Source organism: Bos javanicus, chromosome 17 (genome assembly GCF_032452875.1).
Source record: "Bos javanicus breed banteng chromosome 17, ARS-OSU_banteng_1.0, whole genome shotgun sequence".
NCBI classification, from domain to species: domain Eukaryota; kingdom Metazoa; phylum Chordata; class Mammalia; order Artiodactyla; family Bovidae; genus Bos; species Bos javanicus.
This window is the reverse complement of record NC_083884.1, coordinates 53,432,174-53,458,204: the sequence shown is the minus strand read 5'-3', so window position 1 is coordinate 53,458,204 and position 26,031 is coordinate 53,432,174. Positions and strand designations below refer to the sequence as shown.

The window sequence follows — 26,031 nt, the reverse complement described above, 5'->3', positions numbered from 1 at the left end:
TTGTGGCAATTTTACTTGTAGGATAGCTAAAATTGGGCCTTTTCTTATGAAAGAAATCCAGACTAAATTTATGGCATCACACTAAAAGCCAAATCACTGAAGTAATTATTACCTAAGTGTAAGTAATGATGGTTTACAAAGCAACATGTAACATTCCAACTGTTACCATAAAGAAAGACTGAAGATTATGGTTTTTATTGTTGAGTTCTGCATAAAAAAGCATTAAAACATTGTCTATTTGCAACTGAATTTTAATTCTATTTTAACTTTTTAGGCAATATCTCTGGTGGGCTCTCAGTTGGCCAGTCTCTGTCAGGAAACAGAAATGAAGTTTAAGTTCTGTGAACTCAGTACTGATGCCCGGTGGGGTATTCGTCTTAGTAAACTTGGTGTGAGTATTCTTCAAGTGGTGTGAAGTTTCATCCATTCTGATAATTACCCAGTTGAAAAATGTGAAACAAAGGACTCGTTGTCCTTTCCTTTGGGAGAGGTTGCTCATACTCGTGCTCAGTGACTTTAGTTGTGTCCAGGTCTTTCGCAACCCCATGGACCGTAGCCCACCAGGCTCCTCTCCTCTGTCCATGGGATTTTTCCAGCAAGAATACTGGAGTGGGTTGCCGTGCCCTTCTCCAGGGGATCTTCCCCACCCAGGGACTGAGCCCATGTCTCCTGCTTTGCAGTCCGATTCTTTACCAGTGAGCCACCAGGGAAGCCCGTTGGAGAGGTTATATGTAAATATAAACTGTGGCACATAAGTTTTAGGTAAATAAAGTACCCTCATTTTCAATCTCAAAGCAATAAGGACCTTTTGCCTCATTTTCGTTTTGCTCTATTTTTAAGTAAATTAGAAGCTTGATATTTCATCTACTAAGCCTTCTCATTAGGAATGTATCTAGTATTAATTGACATTTAAAGCTATTCCAGGCCTGCCCTTTAACCTCATACTTTATTGTGTGTTGGTAGGTTAAAGATAATATAGGTAAATGTAAATACAGGTATACTAAGCTTCAGCAACTCCTCCCAGGGAGTAGTAAGTGGCCCTTGTTTTTCAATTTGCAAAAACAAAATCCTGTTTTCTTTACTATGAATGTAAAGCATTTTATTTTATTTGCAGATAGTTGGCTTCTCAGGAATGAAACCACTGTAGAATGTATTTTGAATATGTATTTTGAAGCCTCATTCCTATTCCAGAATGGGACTGTTTGTTGCCAACTGCCATACTTTAGTGATGAATTGCCAGGGGTTAGTATGACTGAGATTTTGCACCTGAAATTTCAGAGTGATGCTCAACTTGAACACAGCTAAAGTCACTGAGCACGAGCATGAGCAGCCTCTCCGAAAGGAAAGGACAATGAGTCCTTTGTTTCCAATGTAAAAGTTGAAGGAGCTATAGAAAAATGTTTCTCTATAAAAGTGGACAGTGAAAGGGCACGGCACGATGGTACCCTTGTTCTGATACATTTCAGTTTAGCAGGTTTTTTCTTTTGCTCTTTTTATTTCCAGATTTCTTTCCAGCCAGTTTTCAGGCAACATTTTCTCACCAAGAACGACCTCATCAAAGCTCTCGTAAAGAATATAGATATGGACACAAGCATCATTCTGGAATATTGCAGGTAATTCTTTAAATCTCAATGGTATTTTTGCTATTAGCGTAACAAACTGGTAATCCTAATGAAAGAACACAGTGATTAACAATGATTATGACACATGACCCATGACTTATGATGTTTTCTTTTGCTCAACCCCACACTGAGTAAATCCAAACCAGATTAAATTCTCTTATATATCACCTTTTAAATTCACTGTTTAGTGTTTTCGCAGCTTGCCTCATGATAAGCATCACCTAGGGCCCTTAGTTAAAAATATAGATTCCTGGGTCCCTCTGTTGGTTCTGATTCAGCTGATCTGAGGCCCAGGAATCTGGTCTTAATATGTGTTCCAGAATCCAGACCATTTACATGATCAGAGAAGCTTGGGATATTCTTCCAAGCGAGTAAACTTCTGTATCAGATCAACTTAGGGGCTCAAAGTAATCTTAAAATTGGTGGAAAGTATGATTTAGGGAGAATTTTTTTAAAAAATAACTTAAAAAATCTAAGACTAAATGTTATTTATAGATACAGTTTAGTGTAATGAGAACAGTCAAACGATTTGTAATTTACATTTGAGTTTTATCTGTCTGATAAATTTAGGTACTAAATCTGTTGGCTTATTATTAGTTTCAAAGTGGTTTTCCACACATCATCTCATTTCATTTTTATTGTATATTATCACCAATTTATGTATGAGTGAACATACCCCTCTCAGGTGCCCTGCGCAGGGTTAGATAATAAGTGATCATTTCTAAAATACCACGGATGCCATAACCCTCACCCAGTTTGTGACAGGTGAGTGGAATCTTGAGTTCTTGATAGTGAGACTGCTGAGCGCCCTTCCTCACCAGACAGGGATCTAGTTCTTTGTCCTTGTGGATGGTGGGGAGTATTGTCCCCGGCTGTCACCATCCTGGACTTGCAAGTCAGGAACTGGAGGCTACTCATAGCTCTGAGGAGCTCTGATTTACCTGTACTCCGATGTAACGAAACTCGGCCATTCTTGTTTGGACTGCTGCAAAGCCAGAACGAGGTACACACACTCCCTCTTCTTTTTAAACTGAAACTGGGAGATTTTTGCCTGTTGTTTTCTGGTATTGACCTCTTTTGTGAAATTTAAAGAGCTCTAATTTTGTCAGGCTCATTTCACCATCTTTATGCTCACATGGTGTTGGTGATTTTTCTTTGGTTGACAGTGACTCTTTTGCCTCAGGCAGCCCCACTGAATAAATTTAGATGACCTTTAGAATTTCAGGGAATGACTTTAAAATTGTTGTATGTAAACCTGAGTTTTCTGCGAGAAGCTCTGTCTAGAAAGATGTGCATTCTGGGAGATTCATGTGTAACTGAATACTATTTCAGCACGTTTCAGCTGGATGCTGATGCGGCCCTTCAGCTGTTCATTGAAACACTCCTCCACAACACAAATGCCAGCCAGAGCCAGGGAGACGTGAGCACAGGATCCACAAAGCAGCAGCGTTCCAAACTCCTGGCCAAAGCCCTCGAAATGGTTCCTTTACTGACGAGCACAAAAGATTTGGTCATCAGTCTTAGTGGAATACTGCATAAGGTAGATGAATGGTGAAATGAATGCATCGGGTCATTTCAAACAGCCCTCCTACTCTTAACTAATCAGATATATATGGTAACCAATTGGAAAAGTAAGTCCTATATTTTTTTGTAAAGTATTTTCAGAAAATTTTAGATTTCTGTATTCTTATTATAATTTAATATAGCACTTTTCCTTTTTTCCCCCCCAAAATAAAAATAGCCATTTTTTCCAGACTTTTAAAAATAGTACACATTCCTTGAAAAAAATCAAACTACAGAGAAGGGTATAAATCAAAAAGTAAATTTCCCTATAATCCCACTCCTATAGATAAAAAGTTAATAGTTCAGTAGATATCTTAGATCTTAGACTAAATATACTATCCTTTTACTCTCTTTTTCTCATTTAACATATTTTACATGTCAATAAATAGACATCTCTCCCATTTTTGGTAGATAATGTATTTATTATTCCACTATGTGGATGAAACATCCTGTGTTTAACCAGGCTTTTATGAATGGACTTTTACATTGTTTGCAAATTTTAATTACTCTAAGTTGTTACAAGGAATATCTTCATACACACATATTTGTGCTCTTGTCTGTTTTGTTTTTTTTTTTTTTTAGGGGATCTTCTGAGAATTGGAACTTTGAGGTCAGGGGGTAGTTTGATGGGGGAATGAAGGTGGCAGGATGGGGAAATAAAATCATGCCTACAAGAAATACTTCAGTTAAAGTTTTGTCTGTAATTCAGCCAAAAATAATATAGGCTAGCTCAAAATTTATAGGTACTATAGAAATCATCTTCTCACTTTGTTCAGTGTTATTATTCATGTGAATTTAGTTGCGATTTAAATTGTTTTTTTTAAGTAATGGTATGTGGGCAGAAACGGAACAAAGGAAATATTTCCTTTCTTTTTATAAGCATATATAGATACCACCCAGCTAGTTTTTGTAGCTTGTATGTGATTATAGCTGGAATGAAGTCCTTTGAAAAGGTTTTACTTGGAGGCCCACACTTTTAATTATGTCATTTCCAAAAAAAAAGGTCGGTTTTATCCTGTTCTAATTTTCTCATCATAAAAGACAGAAATAGAATTTTAATTTAAAAATCTTATAAAATTGTAAAATTTTGATATGTTTATTTTTCTAGGTTTTTAGTCCCTTAAGAACATTTTTCTTTATTCAACCAACTTTGCCTCATTTCCAGATGTTTTAAAGCACATGTGTTTAAGAGTTGATTTTAGAGATAAGAAAATGTTAGTTCATTTTTTAAAAGAATAATCTAAAACGGTAACGCACTGAGGTGTTATATTTGTAATCTGTGCCAATGAACATAACTAGCAACATCAACCAGCCTGGCAACATCTTCGGTTTTGATGTATTTTTGTTTTTATGCAGTTGGATCCCTATGACTATGAGATGATTGAAGTCGTCTTGAAAGTCATAGAAAGAGCTGATGAGAAGATAACCAACATTAATATTAATCAGGTATAACAAATATATCATAGATTTTAAAGTTATGTTTTTAATTTAGATCATTTTTAAAAATTAATGTTATTTAGTGTCTTTCTGAACTGTTCTCTGAGCTCCCTTGAAACTGTACATTTTTTTTTTTTTACTCTATTTCCTTTTCTTTAAAGGGATACAGAGTAAAAAGAGTTTTTTATTCTCCATGTTTTATCTTATTTTATTTTTTGGCCACGCCTCTGGCATGTAGGATCTTAGTTCCCCAACCTGGAATTGACTCTGCACCCCTTGCATTGGAAGTCCAGAGTCTAGTACAAAGTCTTAACCACCAGAGAAGTCCCCTCTCCATGTTCTATCTTAATCCAGTTTTTGTCCTACTGAGGCAATTTAAAACTCGCCAAAAGTACAAAGCCACTAAAAGACTGATATAGAAGAATTAAGGCAAAAATATTTGTCATCTGGCAAAAAAATCCCAAAGCATGTAAGACCCAGAATCAGATTTAGCTTTCTATATTAGGTAGGTCCTGGACTCAATTCTATTTGAGTTCTTGCAGTAACTTACTGGGCTTCCTCCCTGGTGACTCAGATGGTAAAGAATCTGCCTGCAGTGCAGGAGACCCAGGTTCAGTCCCTGAGTTGGGAAGATTCTCTGGAGAAGGGAATGGCTACCCACTCTAGCATTCTTGCCTGGAGAGACCCATGGACAGAGGAGCCCGAGAGCTACAGTTCCCGGGGTCTCAGAGTGGGACACGACTGAGCAACTAACACTTTTTAGTAACTTCCTATTCTTTTACATATTTTGGTCATAGGAGCTTATATATTTTCTTAAATTAGCTTTTAAAAATCAAAAGAAAATGGGTTGATTTAAAAAGTAGTACAAGCCCCAAGGATTTCCCAGGCATTCCAGTGGTTAGGATGCAGCACTTTCACTGCCAGGGTTCAATTCCTGGTTGGGGAGCTAAGATCCTACAAGCCTTTGCTGCTGCTGCTGCTGCGTTGCTTCAGTCGTGTCCGACTCTGTGCGACCCCATAGACGGCAGCCCACCAGGCTCCCCCGTCCCTGGGATTCTCCAGGCAAGAACACTGGAGTGGGTTGCCATTTCCTTCTCCAATGCATGAGAGTGAAAAGTGAAAGTGAAGTCGCTCAGTCGTGTCCGACTCTTCACGACCCCATGGACTGCAGCCCACCAGGCTCCTCTGTCCATGGGATTTTCCAGGCAAGGGTACTGGAGTGGGGTGCCATTGCCTTCTCTGTACAAGCCTTTAGGTATAGCCAAAAAAAAAAAGTTATATGAGCCCCAAAAGTATAAGATATAAATTTAAAAGAAGATGCATGTGTGCACAGTTGCTCAGTCGTGTCCAACTTTTTGTGACCCCATGTAGTATAACCCACCAGGCTCCTCTGTCCTTGGGATTTTTCCGGCAAGAATACTAGAGTGGTTTACCATTTCCTTCTCCAGCAGATTTTCCTGACCCAGGGATCAAACCCGTGTCTCCTGCATTATCAGGCACATTCCTTATCACTGAGCCACCTGGGAAGCTACAGAAGCCCTAAGAGAGGACATAGAGGATTCATTTTAGATCTACTGCCTATGTACTTAAAGTGAAATCGAGTATTTTTTTTTTTTTTTGAAATCGAGTATTTTTAAGATACATCTAAAACTATTTGAAGAGAGTATAGAGAACTTCGAACTCTAGAGTATAAGACATCCCACCAGCAACAGTGTTGCTGTGGTTTAATTTCCAGTGGAAATTAGTGTAATTTCTTTAATAATCACAAAATTTATGGTTTAGAAGACTAGTATAATAGTTTTAAAGGTAAAACTACAAAAGGTTTTGATCATCTTTATGAGGAGAGACTGTCCCAGGAATCCTGTGATGGTATAGAATTAGACATAAAATGCTTAACGATTAGTTTAATCTCACAGGGAAAAACCTTTTTATTTTAATACAGGCACTAAGTCTTCTGAAACACTTGAAGTCATACAGAAGAATTTCTCCCCCAGTGGACCTAGAACATCAGTATATGTTGGAGCACGTCATAACTTTGCCATCAGCTGCCCAAACCAGACTGCCTTTTCACCTAATATTCTTTGGCACAGCACAGAGCTTCTGGAAAATTCTCTGTATGTTCATTAACCTCTTTTGAATTGTCCTGAATAGCCAAAACCTTTTCCATAGGTAAATCATACTATCTTTGTTTCCTTTCCAGCTACAGAACTCAGTGAAGAATCCTTCCCAACCTTGCTCTTAGTTTCCAAATTAATGAAGGTAATGGGTTACAACCGTGAAAGTCATATCTTTGTTCTGTGATTCTTTCAGCCCCTCTGCAGAAAAATTTATGTAAAGCCCATAAAAGTGAGCATATAAGTCAGTCATATAACTTTTCCCTTCTTTGAAGTTCTCTTTGGACACTCTGTATGTGTCTACAGCCAAACACGTTTTTGAAAAAAAGCTGAAGCCCAAGCTCCTGCAGTTAACACAGGGTAAATCCTCAACACTGATTAACAAGGAGATAGCCAAGATCACGCAAACCATCGAATCCTACCTGTTGTCCATAGTTAACCCAGAGTGGGCCGTAGCCATCGCCATCAGTCTTGCCCAGGATGTCCCAGAAGGTATGGATTCTTCCTTTAATTGAGCTTCAAATGGTTGGCTGTGTTGTTTTCGTAACTTGTTAAAAAAAAAAAAATGATGCTCCTTTCATTTCCTTCTGTTTCTTTTAAGGAGAAGAAGTATGATAGCTTAGAAATGTATGGGACTCCACTGGCAGTCCAATGGTTAAGATTCCATGCTTCCAGTGCAGTGGGAGGAGTTCGGTCCCTGGTCAGGGAGTTAAGATCCCACATACATGTTGCATGGCATGGCTAAAAAACTTTTTTTTATAAAAGTAAAGAAATATATTTGCCCCCCTGTCCTCACTTGTAGCACTGTCATATGTTAAAGAGGCACCAGTGAGGGGACTTCCCTGGTGGTCCAGTGCTAGGACTGTGCTCCCAGTGGCAGGGGGTCTGGGTTCAATCCCTGGTCAAGGAACTAAGAGCCCACATGCTGCAACTAAGAGTTCAAACGCCACAACTAAAGATTCTGCCTGCCACAAGTAAGACTTGGAGCAGCTAAATAAATACATTAAAAAAGAAGAGGCACCAGTGAACTAAGCAAGATGCAGTGTTGCTTGCTTGGCGCTCAGTGCCAGAGGCACTGCCCAACTTGAGTATAAACTCATACTCTCTCATGTCCAATCATACGTACTTTCTGTAACAAAACCTTAGACACTGTCTCATGGTCAAACAGGTATACAAACACTTAAATAACTTATAAGTTATATAACACTTATATAAACTTGCCGTGTTTTCAGCTGTAACAAAAGTTGAAAATAAGTAATTTTTCTAAATGCTCATTTGTCAAAAACTGGTTAAAAAAAATAAAGGGTATTCATAGAATAGAGTACTGTGTAGGTGATTTGGAAAGATATCCGAGATATATATTCAGTGAGAACAACAGATTATGCTCCATATATGATCTTATCCCATTTGGGATAAAACACTTGTACACACGTGTGCACACTTGCACACAGAGAACTTCTGGAGGAATGTAGAGGTCTAGGGAATGGGAATAGAAGCTGCAGAGATGGCCCTCTGTGGACTGTGCTTCCTGCTTTGTCTCCTGTCCTGCTTAAATTGTTTTTTTACATTAAGTATGCCTTCCTGTTGTTTTAAAACTGGCTAATTTGACTAAAATACATTGTCTTGAAAGGATTATGATTTCTTTTAAGTCTTTTCTTTATCTCTTTAGGTTCCTTCAAGATGTCCAGTTTGAAATTCTGCCTATATTTAGCTGAGAGGTGGCTTCAGAATATTCCATCTCAGGTGAGTCTGAACTGTAAGATGGGAGGCTCCTCTTTCTTTCTTTCTTAAATTGAAGTATAGCTGATTTACAATATTAGTTTCAGGTGTACAACATACCGATTCAAAATTTTCATAGGTTATACTCCGTTCATAGTTACTATAAAATATTGGTCTGTATTCCCTGTGCTGTACAGTGTATTCTTGCAGCTTATTTACTTTATTCATGGTAGTTCATGCCTCTTATTCTTGTGCCCCTCCCAGCTTTCCTCTCCCCACTGGTAAGCACTAGTTGGTTTTCTCTATCTGTGAGTCTATTCCTGTTTTGCATATATACTCATGTGTATTTTTTAGATTCCACAGATAAGTGATGACATCATATAATATTTGTCTTTCTCTGTCTGACTTATTTACTAAGCATAGTACCCTACAGGTCTGTCCATGTTGCTGCAAATGGCAAAACTTCATTCTTTCTATGGCTAAGTATATTCCTTTATATATATATATGTATACCTCCAGTACTCTTGCCTGGAAAATACACGCACACACATCACACACTGTATCTTCTATAGCTGTTTATCTCTCAGTGGACACTTAGGTTGCTTGTATATCTTTGCTATTATAAATAATGCTGTTATGAGCATTAGGGTGCAGGCTCTGCTTTTTTTTTTTTTAAGGTTCACATTTCTATTTCTTTTTTAAAACTTATTTTTAATTGGACGATACTTGCTTTACAACACGGTGTTGGTTCCTGCTGTACCACAGTGAGAATCAGCCATAAGCATACATATATCCCCTCCTTCTTGAACCTCCCTCCCCTGCCCTCATCTCACCTCTCTGGGTTGTCAGAGTCCACTTTCTTTTTAATTTAAGTTGTGCTCTCTAGCATCCCTTTTCAGCCCACCCTGGTGATAGATATTTTCAAGGGTTGGGGACCTAAACTGGAGAAAGAAAATGAGGCTTGGTGTAGATTACTAAGGTTGTAACTAAGGCAGGAAGGGACCTTGATTGATAAAGATAGATTCTTAGTGTCACTGAAGATTTAGAAAACAAGTTTCTGTTTGCTTGGAATTTTTTAAAAGGATGAGACACGTGAAAAAGCTGAAGCTCTGCTGAAGAAGCTTCATGTTCAGTACCGGCGATCAGGCACGGAAGCTGTGCTCATAGCCCACAAGCTGAACACTGCTGAGTATTTAAGAGTGATCGGAAAACCAGTCCATCTCATTGTCAGTCTGTACGAACATCCCAGCATAAACCAAAGAATTCAGAATTCATGTGGGAAAGATTATCCTGGTGAGGGCAAAATTCTTTTTGTATCTTTCCATCCAAGGAGAATTATCCTTTTGATTCCCTGGTATCTTGCATTGAAAACTTGGGGTTCTTTTTTTAATTCTTTATCTTAAATATCTTAGATATTCACACAGCTGCTAAAGAAATAGCTGAAGTCAATGAAATTAATTTGGAAAAAGTCTGGGACATGTTGTTGGAAAAATGGCTGTGCCCGTCCGCCAAACCTGATGAAGTAAGTGCTTGCTTTGATGGTGTCTGTTGTTGAGTATGAGCCAGTGGCGTCTTCTCAAAGAAGAGGGTGATTATTTGTCTCGCCATGATATGACTTCTCATTAGAAGCACAGGCTCTTAGAAGAAGGAACATTTGAGCATTTTAATACCTCTGTTATCTGATGAGTTTTAATGAAGTTGTTTACTTTTTCTTTTCCTTTAAATATTATTTTGCAGCTAGTCTGTCTTTTCTTTTTTCACTTGCCAGTATTGTTTTAATTGAAATATAGTTGATACATTCTTCCTTTTAATTGATGGTTTCAGATGAACTGTTATATAATAGAAGTGGCCTATGCTTAGACTTTATGGTCATATGATTATTTTTTATTTAGAAATAAGTTTAAAGGTACAGAAAAGTTGGAAGAATAGTACAAAAGAATTAGCTGTGTATCCTCCACCCAGATCTGTCAGTTTTTAAACATTTTGCCACATCTGCTTCGTCATTCTCCCTATAATATGTTTACCCATAACATTTTTCCGAACCCTCTGAGAGTAAATTCCATGTGTCATGCCCCTTTACCCTTAATAATTAGGTGTGTAATTCAAAGAGCAAAGATTTTTCTCTCATTGAACCACAGTATAATTATAAAAATCAGACACGATTTTGATAGAGTATTGATAAAATACATATATGTATATGTTTGTATACTTGAATTTATGGTCCATGTTACAGTTTAACCAGTTGTGCCAATTATGTTCTTTATAGTAATTTTCTCCTCTGAGACCAGGATCTAATCCTGGGTTATGTGTTGTATTTGTCATGTCTGTAATTTCTTTTACTCTAGAACAGTTCCACAACTTTTCTTTCTTTCATGACACTGACATTTTTGAACAGTTCAGGCTTGTTATTTTGTCAGCGGCCCCTCCCCTTGGGCTTTTCTGTGTTCTCATGATAAGACTGGAGTTTTGCATTTGGGGCAGTATGTTACCTGGGTGATAGGGTGTCCTTCCCAGGGTATGAGGTTTAGAGGCACATGATGCCTCTTTGCCCAAATAGAGGATGTGAATTTAGATAACTTGGTTACACTGTTGTTTATTTCTCTCAGACACAGTTACTATATTTCCTTTTGTAATTACTAAGGGAGGTGTTTTGAAACAGTGTAATATCCTGCTCTTCTCCACATTCCTCCCTGCACCACCCATAGCCCTTACTTCTTTTGTATTGATGATTCTTACTTGACTCTTATCTGTGCTGAGACTTTGTCTTTTTTGGAGGGTGCAGACTCTCTGGTTTGCAAAATGTCTCATTCTGGATTTATGTTTCTGATGTTTCTCATGATTAGATTCAAGTTATGGATTTTTAGCAATAATATTCTGTAGGTGATATGTTCTCTTCAGTGTATCACGTAAGGAGACACATAATATCAGTTTTTTAGAAATAATATTAGCATCTAAATTTGTGATGGGATTCAGCATTCCAAATGCAAAATTCTCTGCACCATTTCTTCTCAGTTTTCAGGGAGAACTTACTTAAGGAGATTCTGTAATTCTTCTGTTCACCTAGGCAGGTATCCTTAGAAAAAAATGTATTTGTAAACAAATAGTATAACTGATGTGACATTAGCTTTTCAACTCATGGTTTTTATATCACTTGTAATTCAATTTAATAAGTATTTTTTAAGTGTTTACCAAGAGCAAGGACCATGTATCAGTGGAAACAGAAGAGTTAGAAGCATATCCAGGCCACACAGAATCTATGGTTGACACTCAAACCCCCATGTTTTAACTTAATGCATAAATCTGGAACACTAAACTGAAATCCCTGTGAGACTAGAAACTGTATTTATACACGTAATGCACCTAATGCATTTCTGTGTAAGTCCCCATAAATATATACTGAATTAATGGACAACTCATACAATTCACAGTGCTTTCCTTTTAAAAGTTACCCAATGAATGTAAACTCCAGGAGGACAGGAATATTTGTTTTGTTCACTCAGGGAACCCATGTGCCCAGAATTATGCCTGGTGCGTGGTAAGCACTCAGTATGTATTTGTTGACCGAATGAATTTGAGTAAACCCATTTTTAAAGCAAGAATCTTCTCATAAAGTGATGAATTACACTAATTTCTTATCTGTAAATGTAATTGTTTTATAAGTCTTGTTTTTTTCTTTGTTGTCACCAAACATGGAGGTGCTGGGAGTTGAACCCCAGGCCTTGTGCACACTACGCATGCACTCTGCCACTGTACCACCCCCTCCTGTAAATACAATTTTGCATGTTGGACTTTTTCATTTAATAGACTTTCATAATCTTATGTAGTTAATCAATTTTCTTCTGTTTTTAACTTGTTTATCCACTTTTTCAAAGACACCATCAGAATTGTTTGAACTTCAAGAAGATGAAACACTACGAAGGTATTCTTCCTTTACTTATATTTGTCTATACCCTGTTGCCCAATAGGAATCTTACCAATGATTTTAAAACCAGTGGTTTTAAAAAAGGCTTTCTTAGTATAACTTGGATCAGAACCTCTGAGAAGAATCAGTTCACTGACACATGACTATGAGTGTGTTTAAATATCTCCAGTCAAATAAATAAGAAACAACCAAGATCCAGGGTTTCTGAATCCTCTGTGAGTTCGTACATTTAGCAGAGAATGTACTGTGAGCAAAGGAAAACTCTTGTGTAGCCAGGACTCTGACCCCAGACTTGGACGTGTTCTCTGTCCCTGTCAAGCTAGGCTGGTTCAGATATGGGCCACCAGGATTCCTTTTTCACGTCTAACCTAAGACAGACCCAGAAAGGCACACTGGTGTCACGTACTATAAGTCTGGTTGGTAATGGCTTGCTCTCTTGAGCAGACTTATCGGTGCTCAAATCAGAAAACATGGTAATCCGTTAATGACGCTTGGCTTAGGCATGGGAGAGGGAGTGGTGGCATGCATGCCAGCTTCTTGCCGTTTTGGTGTAGGCCAGAAGTGTCAATGGTCGGGTCGCTCATGAAGCTCTACACCCCACATCAGCCGTGGAGATCCTATAGTAAGAGAGGGTATAGGAAGATAAACCCCAGAAAAGGATTTCTCCTGATCTGAGCAGAACTGGTCTAGTACCCCCTCCAGGCTCTCCTTCCCTCTGGGCACTCCCTCGTCTTTGCTTAGTCCTTCAAGAGCAAGAACACCTTTGAGCAAGAGGAAGCTCCTGGAGCATCTGACCGAAGCAGCCAACACGGAAAGGCTTAGGGGGAATAGTTCATAGAGAAAACTTCCAAGATGGAGATCCCAGAGAGTAATTCATGGCAATTTCATAACTTCCTGTCTTTTCCCACTAGAATCTCTATCCCTTTTTCCTCCAATTTGCCTGATCCATCTTGCCCTTCTCTTGGGGGCTGGGGGGAAGGCAGGCAGTCTGCCCTGCGTCCCGAGGTTAAAACGTGCCACTAACAAGGTCCTGTGAATTAAAACACAAGTTTCCATGTATAGTGGTGTTCAGTGTACTTTGCAGCTATGGTTTGTATTAATTTCTTAACCAGAGAGATTTAAACTATCAGAGGTTGCTTAGCCATTTCCTAGATGAGAAGAGTGAGGCCTATCTTTTTTGTCTTTATTATCTTCTTTAGCTGTGAAGGAACCCAAGAACAGATTAAGCATCCTTTAAAGAGGAAAGTAAACAGTGGCCTTGACCCATAGCCCTTCAGGCCTTTGTTTGGGCTGTCTGATGCTGTTTTTTTATGGATAATAAAGCAAGTCTCTAATCAGTCACTAAATTAAAATCTAAATGTAATAAAAAAATATTTTTTCAGAGTCCTGTATCTCCTTCTGTCTCGTCCAATTGATTATAGTTCAAGAATGCTGTTCATCTTTGCAACATCAGCCACAACCGTAAGCTCTAAAAATTTGGTCAGAACTCATTTTTGTATCTCATATTTCAGCTTAACATTTTTTCCCTGCATATTTACTATTGACAGATGACTAAGATAATGCTTTCTCTGTACTTTCTCAAACTATGTCTTACTCTGTAGATGAGGTTTGTAGTGTCTGCTGAGCTCCATTTAGTGCTGGCTGCAGAAACATCCTATTTTGCAAACTGAGTGGTGCAAGCGTTGGCAGTTCCCACGGGTTATCCATGTTCACTGTCCTAACACCCTGGTCCAGTGTTAGTCATTCAGTAGTGTCCAATTCTTTGCAATTCCATGGACTGCAGCCCACCAGGCTCCTCTGTCCATGAGATTTCCCAGGGAAGAATACTGGAGTGGGTTGCCATTTCCTTCTCCAGGGGATCTTCCTGACCCAGGGATCGAACCCAGGTCTCCCGCATTGCAGACACTTTACTGTCAGAGCCACCAGGGAAGCCCCCAGTCACATTCCTAATACCAGGGACCCCCAGCCAGCAGGAGTGAGAGAAGTCTCCACTCTGGTCTCCAGGCCTTGCCTGACCTGTCGCACCCCCTCCCACTAAACTCTTAACTAGTCAGAACTTCCCCTTATCCCTAAAAGCATGTGACTTCTTTGACCTTCAGGCCTGTCTGTATGGGAATGCTCTCTGGGGAACTTTCCTTAGCGCTTCATGCTCTCATTGCTGAAGGCTCAGGTTTGCTCTCTGGTCGGGGAGCTGAGATCCCACAAGCCACAGGACGTGGGCAAAAAAAAAAAAAAGTGCACTCTGAGGCAGTTGGAGCTGAGGGAAAGGAAAGATGTAGGTCAAAGGATAGAAGGAAGAAAGAGGGAAAGGCTAAGATGCTGATCGTTTGTTCTTGATGACAAGCAGCGTGAAGGAACTCCCTCTTTCTCTTGCATCTTAGTTTATCTGATAGTTATCCTGGCAAGTAAGTAAAAATGATATTCCTTGAAAAAGTACCAGGTTCAGCTCCCAGCTCAGTCATACAAGTGCTTTTCCCTGAGAAAATCCTCACACCGCGTTGTGTTTATGTGTACTTCCTGTCATGTCACGTAGACATTAATGAAAGCATTTTGATTAATTAATAATGTGTATGCAAATGTGAACTCAGTTATATATTAATTTTTACTACTTCATCAAGAACCCTCTTATGTGGACATCTCCCTTATTTTCAATACTGAAAATGTGAAGAATGCAGTGGCTTTCACAGCAGTCGGGTGTTCCTAGCATTTACCCACCAGTGCTTTTGCACCATGAGTGCAAATATTGGGTTGGTCAAAAAGTTTGTTCGAGTTTTCCCATAAGATGTTAAATAACATCTTATGGGAAAAACCTAACCTGAACTTTTTGGCCAACCTGTATTAACAAAGTGTAAATGGTAGAGTCCATCATGGTATTATTATGAAAGTGGTTCTCACCCTGTTCTTTCTGAAAGACTGTGAGGAACCCTTCAGCCCTCAGGCAGGGGACCATGGAACACAATTTGAGAACCACTGAACCCCCTCCCCCAAGGGCAAACATAGACTTGAATCTTTCTTTCTTTCTTTTTTTTCCCCCTAATTTGGCCATGCAAATGGCTTCAGGGATCTTAGTTCCCCCACAAGGGATTGAACCTGAGCCCTGGGCAGTGAAAGTGCAGAGTCGTAACCACTAGACTGCCAGAGAATTCCTGGCTTTAATCTTTTAAAAACCAACATGGCTCAGGTCACCTAAATTGAAGCTCAGTTACCCAACTAAAACCCACGGGTGCAGCTCTGAAACTTCTTTGGTCTTACAGATGCTCAGGATGCACCAGCTCACTTTTGCCCACAGAACTCGAGCCCTGCAGTGTCTCCTCTACTTGGCTGACAAGGAAACTATAGAATCTCTCTTCAAAAAATCCATCGAAGAAGTGAAGTAAGTGGAATTTTTAAAATTGTATTAATAGAAAACGGGTCACTCTTTGGAACCATAACTTTTAAGCCTCTTAGTTCAGAAGATTACATTAGAGGGGCTGTGTCAACAAGGTGCTCTTGCCTCGAGTGTCCTGTTCTGGCAGAGAGGAGACAGGCCCTGAAGGACATCTTGTTTCTCTCGAATCTTTGAGACTTTCAGAAACTGAGTGTTTTCTTCATTTTCCTCCAGTTGATTTCTTTCTAATATTTCTTGACTATATCTTAGAAGCCTAAAACAGACATGTAATAGACCAGTCCAATATTTCTAAGTGTTGGCTTTTATTTTAAACGTAAATGTGGCTAGTGAGGAGATTCCCATTTCCTGCCTCTGTTTTTCAGATCTTACTTGAAATGTATAACTTTTCTGGCATCGTTTGAGGCGCTGAATATCCCCATCACCTATGAATTATTTTGCAACAGCCCTAAAGAAGGCATGATTAAGGGTCTTTGGAAAAACCACAGCCACGAACCCATGGTATGTACACCAAGATACCTGCAGTGGCGGCCTCCATCGTCTCAGATGCTGCCTGCCACCACTCAGATCCCTGAAAGACAGATCCAAAGAAACCCTTGATTCCTGAACAGGTCTGCTGTTCTGAGAGCTTTCCTGTTTTCCTCTCCTGGCTGGTGACACGGCAACTTGGAAGTTGCCTTACCTCTCTCCCAAAAGCCTAAGGCCTGAAGCCATCCCTTCCTACCAGGGCAGGGTGGTGGGGGTAACACTTTTTTAATCCACCCCAAGCCTGTCTGTCCTCATCTAGACAGACTGTCCTTGTGCAGGAAGTTTTGTTCCTCTTCCTTCTAGTTACCAGTGGGAGTTCAGTCTCTGAGGCAGCTGGAACCCAGGGCAGGAAGGATATGCGGCCAATAGGCAAACTGTTCTAGGACACAAGAAACAAAGCGGGGAGGAGGAGGAGCCTGAGATGCTGTTTGTGAGTCCATAACATCAAGAAAGAAAAATAATTTTTTTCTTTCCCTAGACAGATGAGGGTCTTCATTGAAATTAGGCAGTAGACACAGGTTGGCTGTAAGCATATTTTGTCTTCAGCTATCCTACCTTTTCCAAAGATGGTTGAATTTACTGGTGTCTTGATTCAGTACTTTTTTTTCCCCTGCTTCAGGCAGTAAAGTTGGTGACTGAGCTTTGTTTAGAATACAAAATCTATGACCTGCAGCTTTGGAATGGACTCTTGCAAAAGCTTCTTGGCTTCAATATGGTAAGTAAAACTCAGTGCCTTAGACTGCGGTATATTTTAAAGATTTTGCACAGCATCTCCTAAACATTTTGCACTGATACTTGTTACTGAACAGAAGTATGTGGAAAATGTTCACTCTCATTTGGTTCATGCCCAACTTAAAGAATGTGGCATGAGGCCAGAGAAAGTGCAGTCTCAAAACTGACATAAATTTCACTTGAAACATACAGAAGATTCCCTGATGTCTTTTGATGTTTGTGGATTTATAGGTGACCTTCTCTGCTGACCCTCAGAGAAGATACATTTTCCTGATATTCTTTGTGAAAGTTTCAGACTCCTAGATTGGACTTTAGAATTTTTCATTTGGTAATCTTCAGAACTTTTGTTTCATTTTTTCAGATTCCTTATCTAAGGAAGGTTTTAACAGCCATTTCTAGCATCTATCCTCTGTGGCAGGTATGTAGTTTTCTAAAATAAATTTTATAGAATTTAATCTTTAGACTCACTGACCTTGTGACTCACAGGTACCCTGGATTAAGTAGTCAGTTCCTCAGTGAAGCTGCAGGGTGCTGTTCTATTAAAATGGTGCCTGGACCAAGAATACTCAGCTCAGACTTTGCCTTCCCCAAGACATCACTTCCCCAAGTCCCCTAGGCCTCATGAATCACATCTCCATTCATGCCCTTAAAATACATGAGCTCAACTATAACTCTGGTCGTGGTATAATTTATTTATTTTTAAAACATTTATTTACTTATTTGGCTGCATCAGGTCTTCGTTGTGGCATTTGGGCTTAGTTACCCTGCAGCATGTGGGATCTTAGTTCCCTGATCGGAGATTGAACCCCTGTCCCTTGCATTGCAAAGCAGATTTTTAACCACCAGACACCAGGGAAGTCCTGGTATAAATTATTTAAATCACACATGTGACTGCCCATCTTGGATTTTGAAGATTCCTAAAGTCAGAAACCCTGTCTTATTCATCTTTTCTGCATTTCACGTGTTGTTCACATACACAATCACTGTACATATATGTAATACATATATAATATGTGAGTGCTGAGTCACTTCAATCCAGTCATGTCTGACTCTTTGTGACCCTACGGACCGTAGCCCACCCGAAATATATATTTTATTCTTAGTTTGATAACTTAGAACATATGCTAAGTAAAACGTGAAAATTTTCCCTTACCACTTCCCTTCATAATCTCCCCAGGAGTGACTCCTGTTGACAGTTTCCTTTGTTCTCTTCTAGAGTTTCCTAGTATCATCTAAGCAGGTGTATGTGTACGTGCGTGTGTATATTGTGTGTGTGTGTGTTCATTTTTGTACATATAAATTAAATCACATTCCAGATGAAGTGTTTTTTTCCATGTAACGATGGTATCTTGGAGATTGTTTCCTATTAGCATGTACAGATCTCCTTTTTTATTGAGATATAATTCACACGTAAAATTTACCCTTTTAAAGTATACAATTAAGTGGCTTTTAGTATATTCACAGACTCGCAGATAGAGAATACAAAGAAGTGATTACCAGAGAGAAATGGGGAGTGGCAAATTAAGGCTATAGAACTAAGAGATAGAACTACCATGTATAAAACAGATAAGCAGGACTTTCTTGGTGATCTAGTGGCTAAGGCTGCACTTCCAAGGCAAGGGGCCCCGGTTCAATCCCTGGTCAGGGAACTAAATGCCACCACTAAGAGTTCATGTGCACAGTGAAGATCTTCGATCTTTCATGCTGCATCTAAGACCCAGTACAGCCAAAATAAATAAACAAAAACAGATAAACAGCATGGACGTATTACATAGCATAGGGAGTTATAACCATTATCTTATAATAATCTTTAGTGGAGGATAATCTGTAAAAATACTGAGTCACGATGTTGCATACCTAAAATTAATATTATAAATCAACTATAATATAGTTTTTTTAAATATAAGAGAGTATTTTGCAGAGCAAAAAACAATAATAAATCAGCCAGGATTATGTGTTAATATCCTAAAATATATAGTATGAGGAATATTCTAGAATCTTGATGCTCTAGAACAGGGAAATAGCAACTTAAGATTTTGGTCTTAAGGTCAAGAATATAAGCCCTTAAATGTATATAGTTCTGTGACTGCAAAGCAGAGTTCATAAGACCCCAGACATGAGTTCTCTGATACACGTGTCTCCACAGGTCCCCTACTTCGGCAGAGCTTGGCAGTGTGTGGTTCAGATACCACTGCTTTCAGGTATTTTTCTGTCCCCTGAAATGTTGACTGTAGCCTTTTATAGTTTTGTATATAGACACATTATTGGGTTTGCTTTGGTTTCTTTGTGTGTGTGGTTTTTTTTTTAGTGTGGACCATTTTTAAAGTCTTTCTTGAATTTGTTACAATATTGCTTCTGTTTTTTATGTTTTGGGTTTTTGGCCACAAGGCCTGCTGGGATCTTAGCTCCCCAACCAGGGTTCAAACCTGTGTCGCCTGCATTGGAAGGCAAAGTCTTAACCAGTGGACCACCAGGGAAGTTCCTAAACACATGATTGTTGCTTTTTATTTTCAGCCTCTTGTCCTTTAAGCCCCAGTCAGCTGTCAGATTGTTGTGAGAGTCTCATTGCTGTTCTAGAGTAAGTAAAATATTTTTCCTACCCCCCAAATCAAATTTGTTGCTTATAAAATTCCTTTCTAATAAACGTACCTTATGAGTAATGCCTTTTTCCTAGGAAGTTAAACACACCACTTGATTGAAAATAAAATATCTCTATTATTTTTACAGTGTCTACTTTCTTTGTGCAGTGCAGCTAATGAACTTATATTCAGTACGCATTCTCTAAAATTTGTACCTAGTTTTAATGTAAATATAGAGTACCTTTTGTGATTACTGTAAATCATATAGTTAGATCATAGATTTTTAGTCTTCTAAGTATTTGTTGCTCAACATGTATAGACTTGAATCCGACAGGTTATTAACTAATTAACATGCTCTCTTGAAGATGTCCAGTTTCAGATGACCTCGACATGATCAGAGTGGCCAGACAGTATGTCCAGTTAGAGCTTCCGGCTTTTGCATTAGCGTGTCTAATGCTCATGCCCCACTCAGAAAAAAGGCACCAGGAAATAAAGGTATCTGACAAATTACTCATCTGGGGCTGCCAAAGAGGTGGAAGGTCTCACATTGCATGTCCCCTGCCAAAGATAGCACTTCGTTTTCATCAAACCTGTAAAGCATGAGTAGGATAGAAGGTTTGTGTTGGGGTCTAGTGGGAGGTATGACTGAAAGATAGATGAAGGCTTATCTTAGAAAGCCTTAAGAGGAGTTTGGACCTTATTCTCTATCAGTGGAAAACAGTGAATTTTCCTGCAAATGCAAAGTGAAATGCTCAGGCGGTATTTAGAGGGAAGTAATCCACTTGGGCTTGATCAGAAGAGAGAGGGAGCAAGAAGTAAAACTCCTAAGAAGCTCTTGCATTTGGATAGAAATTCATCTCACCTGATGCACATACACCAGCCTCGTGACTAGGCCAGGGAAGCTTGAGGAGGTGAGTGCCCAAAGGAGGGTGGTGGCAACAAAAACAAACCAGAGGAAGATGGCTTGAGTGCAGCTTGACTTGGTGATTAGTTGCGGAAAATAGAAAAGTCAGGTTGTGTGTGGGTGTCTGACAAAGGCACATGAGCATTCTGAGGACAGAACTTTTAAAAATAGCTCCCATCCCCTTTATACTATAGAATAAATAGAACAAAGCATTTTGAACTGTTTTACAACGATTTCCCCATGGGTAGATAAGCCAGTTCATAAAGATCTATATAAATGAACACACATATTTTTTATTTGTCACATGCTCTATTTGTTTCATTTTTTTCCCAAAGCCATCTGTGCCTGTCCTTGACTTTGTTCTCTTTTGACTAGTCTTAAACTCATCTGTTGATGCTTTTCAGAGTTTTAGTATTTAAATAGATTCCTTCTGGCACTTAGGATGACAAAATGTTTATTAAACAGCTCTTTGCCGTTGAAATAGTTATTTGTAAAATGCTTTTTCCTTACTTCAGTAATTTTGTTGTTGTTGTTGTTATAGAGGCGGTCTTTTTTCTGTACTAGATACGCTTTAAGATATTTCAAATGTAAATACGAAAACCTTCCAGGTTTGACAGAAATTAGTAGTGATTATACTTTTCTATTAATTATATTTTGACTTTTTTTTTCCTCCAGAATTTTCTGAGCTCGTGTGACCCTCAGACCATTTTACAGCAATTAGAGGAGCATATGAATACTGGCCAGTTGGCAGGGTTTTCACATCAAGTAAGTGGCAGTTTCCTCTCCCTTTTGTTATGAAAAATTTGTTATTAGGAGGTAATCAATTTTCCCCAAACCAAGATTAAGCTGAAAACTCACCATCTCCATCTGTTTGTTAATGTATACAATTACGTCACTCTCATTAAAGCCTCAGTAAATTTTTAAAAGTCAGACACCCTGGGTGTCCTGTTTACTTCTGTGCACAGTGGAAAATCTGTAGCCTTCAATGCTTGTCACTGTGAACAGATTTTCCTCAAAAAAAATCCTGAAATGCTTAACAACAACAACTTTTAATTTATTCACTGTATGCTAAAATGGGCCAAAGCAGTCCCCCCCACCCCCAGCCCACTGCCTCAAAAGGAAGGCTTAGTCACAATGCAGTGATTATTTAACATCTAATTATCACAAATGCTTTGATATTGAAGGAGACAGCGTGGCATTTAACACATTTTGAATATGATGATACCTGTTATTCTATAGATTAGAAGTCTGGTGCTGAAAAATATCATAGATAAGAAGGAGTTTGGGATTTTGGCAAAGACAAAATACTTCCCAGTGTTGAAATCACACATGATGAATACCAACAACATCACTGAACTCGTAAACTATTTGGCAGATGAGTTAAGGTAAGTTGATAAAATTTTTTTAAAAACAACTTAATGTAAGAAAAACAATTTAATGTAGAATATCCTAAAATTTATCTTTACTTTGGAGGAAGATATCAGATAATTATAAAGCTATTTGGTTGTAATTAAAGCTCTGAATATTAAACTGTAGCATCACTACATTATGCATACCATACTGCTAACACATACTCAGAAGTAGCTGTTTTGTAACCCAGTCTCTTGGAACATGAACTTAGAATCAGACAATTACTCAAGCTGCCTGAAATCCCAAAATAGGCATCTCACAGTCCTGCTCTAAAACCCAACATTACAACTTTACTCCTTAGACACTTGACTAGAGGCATCGACAACTGGATATAACATCATTTTTGCTAAGCTTATCTAATTTTCCAGTACCCACAAGTTTAGAAATAGTATCCCTTGGGATGGTGTTGGGAGCAGATTTGGAAATTAAAAAGAAGGGCAAAATGAGTTGGCACTGAAAAAAGAGAAAGCTCAGTCAGGACTGAAATGTTTCCAGATCCATCCCTACGTTTGTTTGGTCTAACTGTGCTGATCCCTGGGAAGTGTCTCTTTCTCAGTAGCATGCCATGGATTTCTTTTTCTTTTCTTTTTTAAATTTTTATTTCTTTTTTTATTTGGCTGCACCGGGTCTTAGTTGCAGCATACAGGATCTTTAGCTGTGGCATGCGGAGTCAGCATGTGGGATCTTAGTTCCCTTTCCAGGGATCAAACCCTGGTCCTCTGCATTGGGAGCATGGAGTCTAAGCCACTGGATCACCAGGGAAGTCCCATACCGTGGATCTCTTTCTGCTTGTTTACCGCCTGTGATCCAGCCGTAATTACAGGTTGTCATTTATGAACAAGTAGTATTTTTTGCGGTGCATTGATATACTACGCCGCACATACTTTAGGTGTGTCATGTGATAGATCTTGCTGTACACCTGTGAGGCCACTGCCATAGTCGAGATGGCAGACCTACATATCACCCCCACATTTTCCTTATGCCCTTCTTCTTTTTGGTTTCATAGTTTAGATGACGCTTCAGTCTTTATAACTGAATATTACAAGCATTGTGGGAAGCCCATACCACCAGGCACCACTCCCTGTGAAACTCTGAAGGTAAATCTGGCCCAAGTTACTGGGTTTTAATCTGACACCATTTCTGTTTCTAGGGTCTTGATATTGAACCAGCCTGTTGTGAAGATAAATGTGTTTTTATGTGCAAACTGCCTGTATTTTCACATTTCACTTTTTGTATGACAGAGTCCCAGACTCAGAATTAGGAGGTCTTGGTTCCACTCATTTGTGCCAGGAAGCAGCCGTGTGGCCTCAGGCCAGTTGCTGTACCTGAGTGGCCTGCAGTTTTCAGATCTGGCCCTCCCAGCCTCTCAGGTGCTCTCAAGAATCACGACTCCTTGTGGAGTCTTGTTTTTAATACAGGAGCAGGTGACAAACCAAGTTTTATTGTATTTACTTATTTGGCTGCACCTCGAAGCTTGTGGGATCTTAGTTCCCCACCGAGGGACTGAACCCCGGGCTCACAGCAGTGCAAGTGCAAAGTCCTAACCACTGGACCACCAAACTAAATTTCAAAGCACATTGATTAATGTTGTGCTGGAGTTTCCATTGCTTTTATTTCTTTTTCTTTAATTAGCTAAGACATACATGTCCAGTATAGAAAAACAAAAATCTGGAGGAGAAAAAAATAATAATAACAAAAAAACTGAACACTTGAAATCTCAGTAACCAGAGATAAGATCACTGTTTACATGTTCGTGTGCATTCTTCCAAATGCTTTTGTGTATAAAAACCACACATAAATCATTTTTATTCTTGTTCTGAACTTAAGTATAAGGTAAAATTTTTCATTTTGATCGTGTTTTGGTAGTTTTAGTAAACATTATTAGGTTATTATGGTTTTTTCTTCCCTCGGTCCAGATCAAGCATATTAAAATATTTAGCCTACATTTTGTTAACATCCATTAGTAACTTCTTTCGTTCATTTCCAGTCTATTGTGATCAATGACATAAGATTACCTTTTTCAAAACGGGAGAGTATTGATTCAGGAGACAAGTTTGTGGCCCTTAAAATGTATCTGTTTTTCTCTGATCATAATTGTCTAAAATGCAAAATAACCTCATACATAGATTTTTAGCAATATAGTTGTCTTTTCTGTAGTTTGTCAAACAATTTTCTATTTGAAACACTGACACTCATAAAAATGCTTGTGTTTCTTCCCATTTAGATGTTTAATGGATCCTAATAGATCAAAGTTTTTTCAAGAAGAACAAGAAGTTTGGAATCTGTTAATAACTGACACTATTTATTACAGTTTTTAAATTGTGCAATCTGTGTGCAATAGCTATTGTCAAATATTCCCCGAGAAGTAATAACTAAGATGCTTAGTAACAGCAGAACTGCCTCATAAACAACTCATGTCCCAAATTAATAAATCTTTTCCTTGCCAGTTACGTGCATAACTGGTAGAGACTCTCTCAGTGTTTTTGTACTGTATATGAAGAAAAGTATTTTGCTCTCCCAATAAGTAAAGCAACTGCTTACATCCTTTTCTTCTACCTATGTAAATAAGAATATCAGTCTCTCTTTTTTTTTTAAGTCTTTATTGAATTTGTCACAATATCGTTTCTGTTTTATCTTTTGGTTTCTTGGCCACAAGGCATGTGGGATCTTAGCTCCCCGACCAGGGATCAAACCTGTGTCAACTGCATTGGGAGGTGAAGTCTTAACCACTGGACCATCAGAGAAGTCCCAGAATATCAGTCTTTTTAACTGATAGTCATTCGAGTAAATATGTCTATGATCTTTGCTGCCGTGCATATCCATCAGTGGCCAGCTAGATGTACAGAAACCACTCTGGATAGTTGAAGCGGAGAAGGATTGAGTATCAGGAACTGATTACAAAGGTGTCAAGAGGACTGAAAGGCAAAAGGGAGATGAAGAAGGGGCACTGGAGAAGCCGAAGGAAAGGAGCTATTAGCCTAACATCAGAACCTACCTTTGGGGACTTCCCTGGCGGTCCAGTGGTGAAGACTCAGTGCTTCCCATGCAGGGGGCTTGGCTTCCATCCTTGGTCCAGGAGCTAAGATCCCGCAGCAGCACATAAAGTGGGGAAAAAAAGAGAAGAAGCTGCTTTGGCTCCGAGCCGGGGGTGGTGCCGCTGTTCCAGAGACTGAGCCTCCTCCCCCGGCACTGCTGCCCCTGCAGCCCTTGGTTATCCTCCGCTCGTGCTGCACTGCCAAGCCCCCTCCAGTAGGGGAAAAAACAGCAGCATTTTGCTTTCAGCAACCTTCTAATTCCCGTGCCTGTGCCAAGAAATGACAGAGCTAAACAGAAGCCATCTGGCAAGGAGCCTGAGAGATGAAGGCTGCAGGCTGTAAGCCCCTGGCAGGACAGGAAGGAAGCTGGCTGGAAGGGCTGCGTGAAGCTGCAAACCTTCAGCAGTACCCAGCACACAGAAATGTTAATCACACCTCTTTTGGTTCTACTTGTGAATAAACTGAAGCTGATAATACTAGAATTCATTTGCCTTTGTTTGGCTTGTTGAGAAAAATATTTCTGTATAGGAAAGTCAACGTAATATGATTAAAAACCTGGGTTTTGGATAAATAACAAGTCTGGGTTTGACCCCCCTGGTTCCATCACCTACTGTGATTTCCAAAGGTCTTTACGAAACCCTATTCCTACCAGAAATAGATGTCTCCTTTACTGCATCCTCCCAAAAAGTGGGCAGTTTTTCTTTTTAAACTTTTTGCTAATTTGGTCAGTGAAAATAGTGTCTCGGTATTTACGTTTGTATTTCTTTAGCATCTATGTGATTAATCCTTAAGAAAACTGTAATTATAAGGCTGAGCTCACAAGTAGAGCCTGTGATTGTTACTCTTGGGCATAAATGTGCAAGGAACAAAAGGGTCATGTGGTGGCACCAGAACTTAACAAATGGAAATGACCATTCCCACTTCAGCAGTCCCCAACCTTTTTGGCACCAGGGACTGGTTTTGTGGAAGATAGTTTTTCCACAAATGGGGGTCGGGGGGGCGGGGGTGGTTTCGGGATGATTCAAGCACGTTACATTAATTGTGTGCTTTATTATTATGACATTGTGATGTATAATGAAAT

The 26,031-nt window shown here is 39.2% G+C and overlaps 1 protein-coding gene across 4 annotated transcripts in view; it reads left to right on the top strand.

The window, feature by feature from the left end:
• The window catches only part of KNTC1 (kinetochore associated 1), a 70,460-nt gene extending 45,028 nt beyond the window's left edge, over nt 1-25,432 (top strand). For all 4 annotated transcript variants that reach the window (XM_061384691.1, XM_061384694.1, XM_061384690.1 and 1 more), the window contains 23 exons: nt 275-391; nt 1,504-1,613; nt 2,955-3,162; nt 4,542-4,631; nt 6,565-6,736; nt 6,823-6,881; nt 7,012-7,228; nt 8,406-8,479; nt 9,538-9,748; nt 9,868-9,977; nt 12,328-12,374; nt 13,760-13,838; nt 15,632-15,750; nt 16,128-16,263; nt 16,910-17,005; nt 17,384-17,440; nt 19,169-19,223; nt 19,537-19,600; nt 19,967-20,096; nt 21,181-21,270; nt 21,745-21,890; nt 22,922-23,012; nt 24,140-25,432. In XM_061384691.1, the coding sequence (XP_061240675.1) occupies nt 275-391; nt 1,504-1,613; nt 2,955-3,162; nt 4,542-4,631; nt 6,565-6,736; nt 6,823-6,881; nt 7,012-7,228; nt 8,406-8,479; nt 9,538-9,748; nt 9,868-9,977; nt 12,328-12,374; nt 13,760-13,838; nt 15,632-15,750; nt 16,128-16,263; nt 16,910-17,005; nt 17,384-17,440; nt 19,169-19,223; nt 19,537-19,600; nt 19,967-20,096; nt 21,181-21,270; nt 21,745-21,890; nt 22,922-23,012; nt 24,140-24,157 (2,496 nt within the window). In that variant the 3' untranslated portion in view covers nt 24,158-25,432. The remainder of the gene's footprint in view (nt 1-274; nt 392-1,503; nt 1,614-2,954; nt 3,163-4,541; nt 4,632-6,564; nt 6,737-6,822; nt 6,882-7,011; nt 7,229-8,405; nt 8,480-9,537; nt 9,749-9,867; nt 9,978-12,327; nt 12,375-13,759; nt 13,839-15,631; nt 15,751-16,127; nt 16,264-16,909; nt 17,006-17,383; nt 17,441-19,168; nt 19,224-19,536; nt 19,601-19,966; nt 20,097-21,180; nt 21,271-21,744; nt 21,891-22,921; nt 23,013-24,139) is intronic.
• Nucleotides 25,433-26,031: the final 599 nt, after the last annotated feature.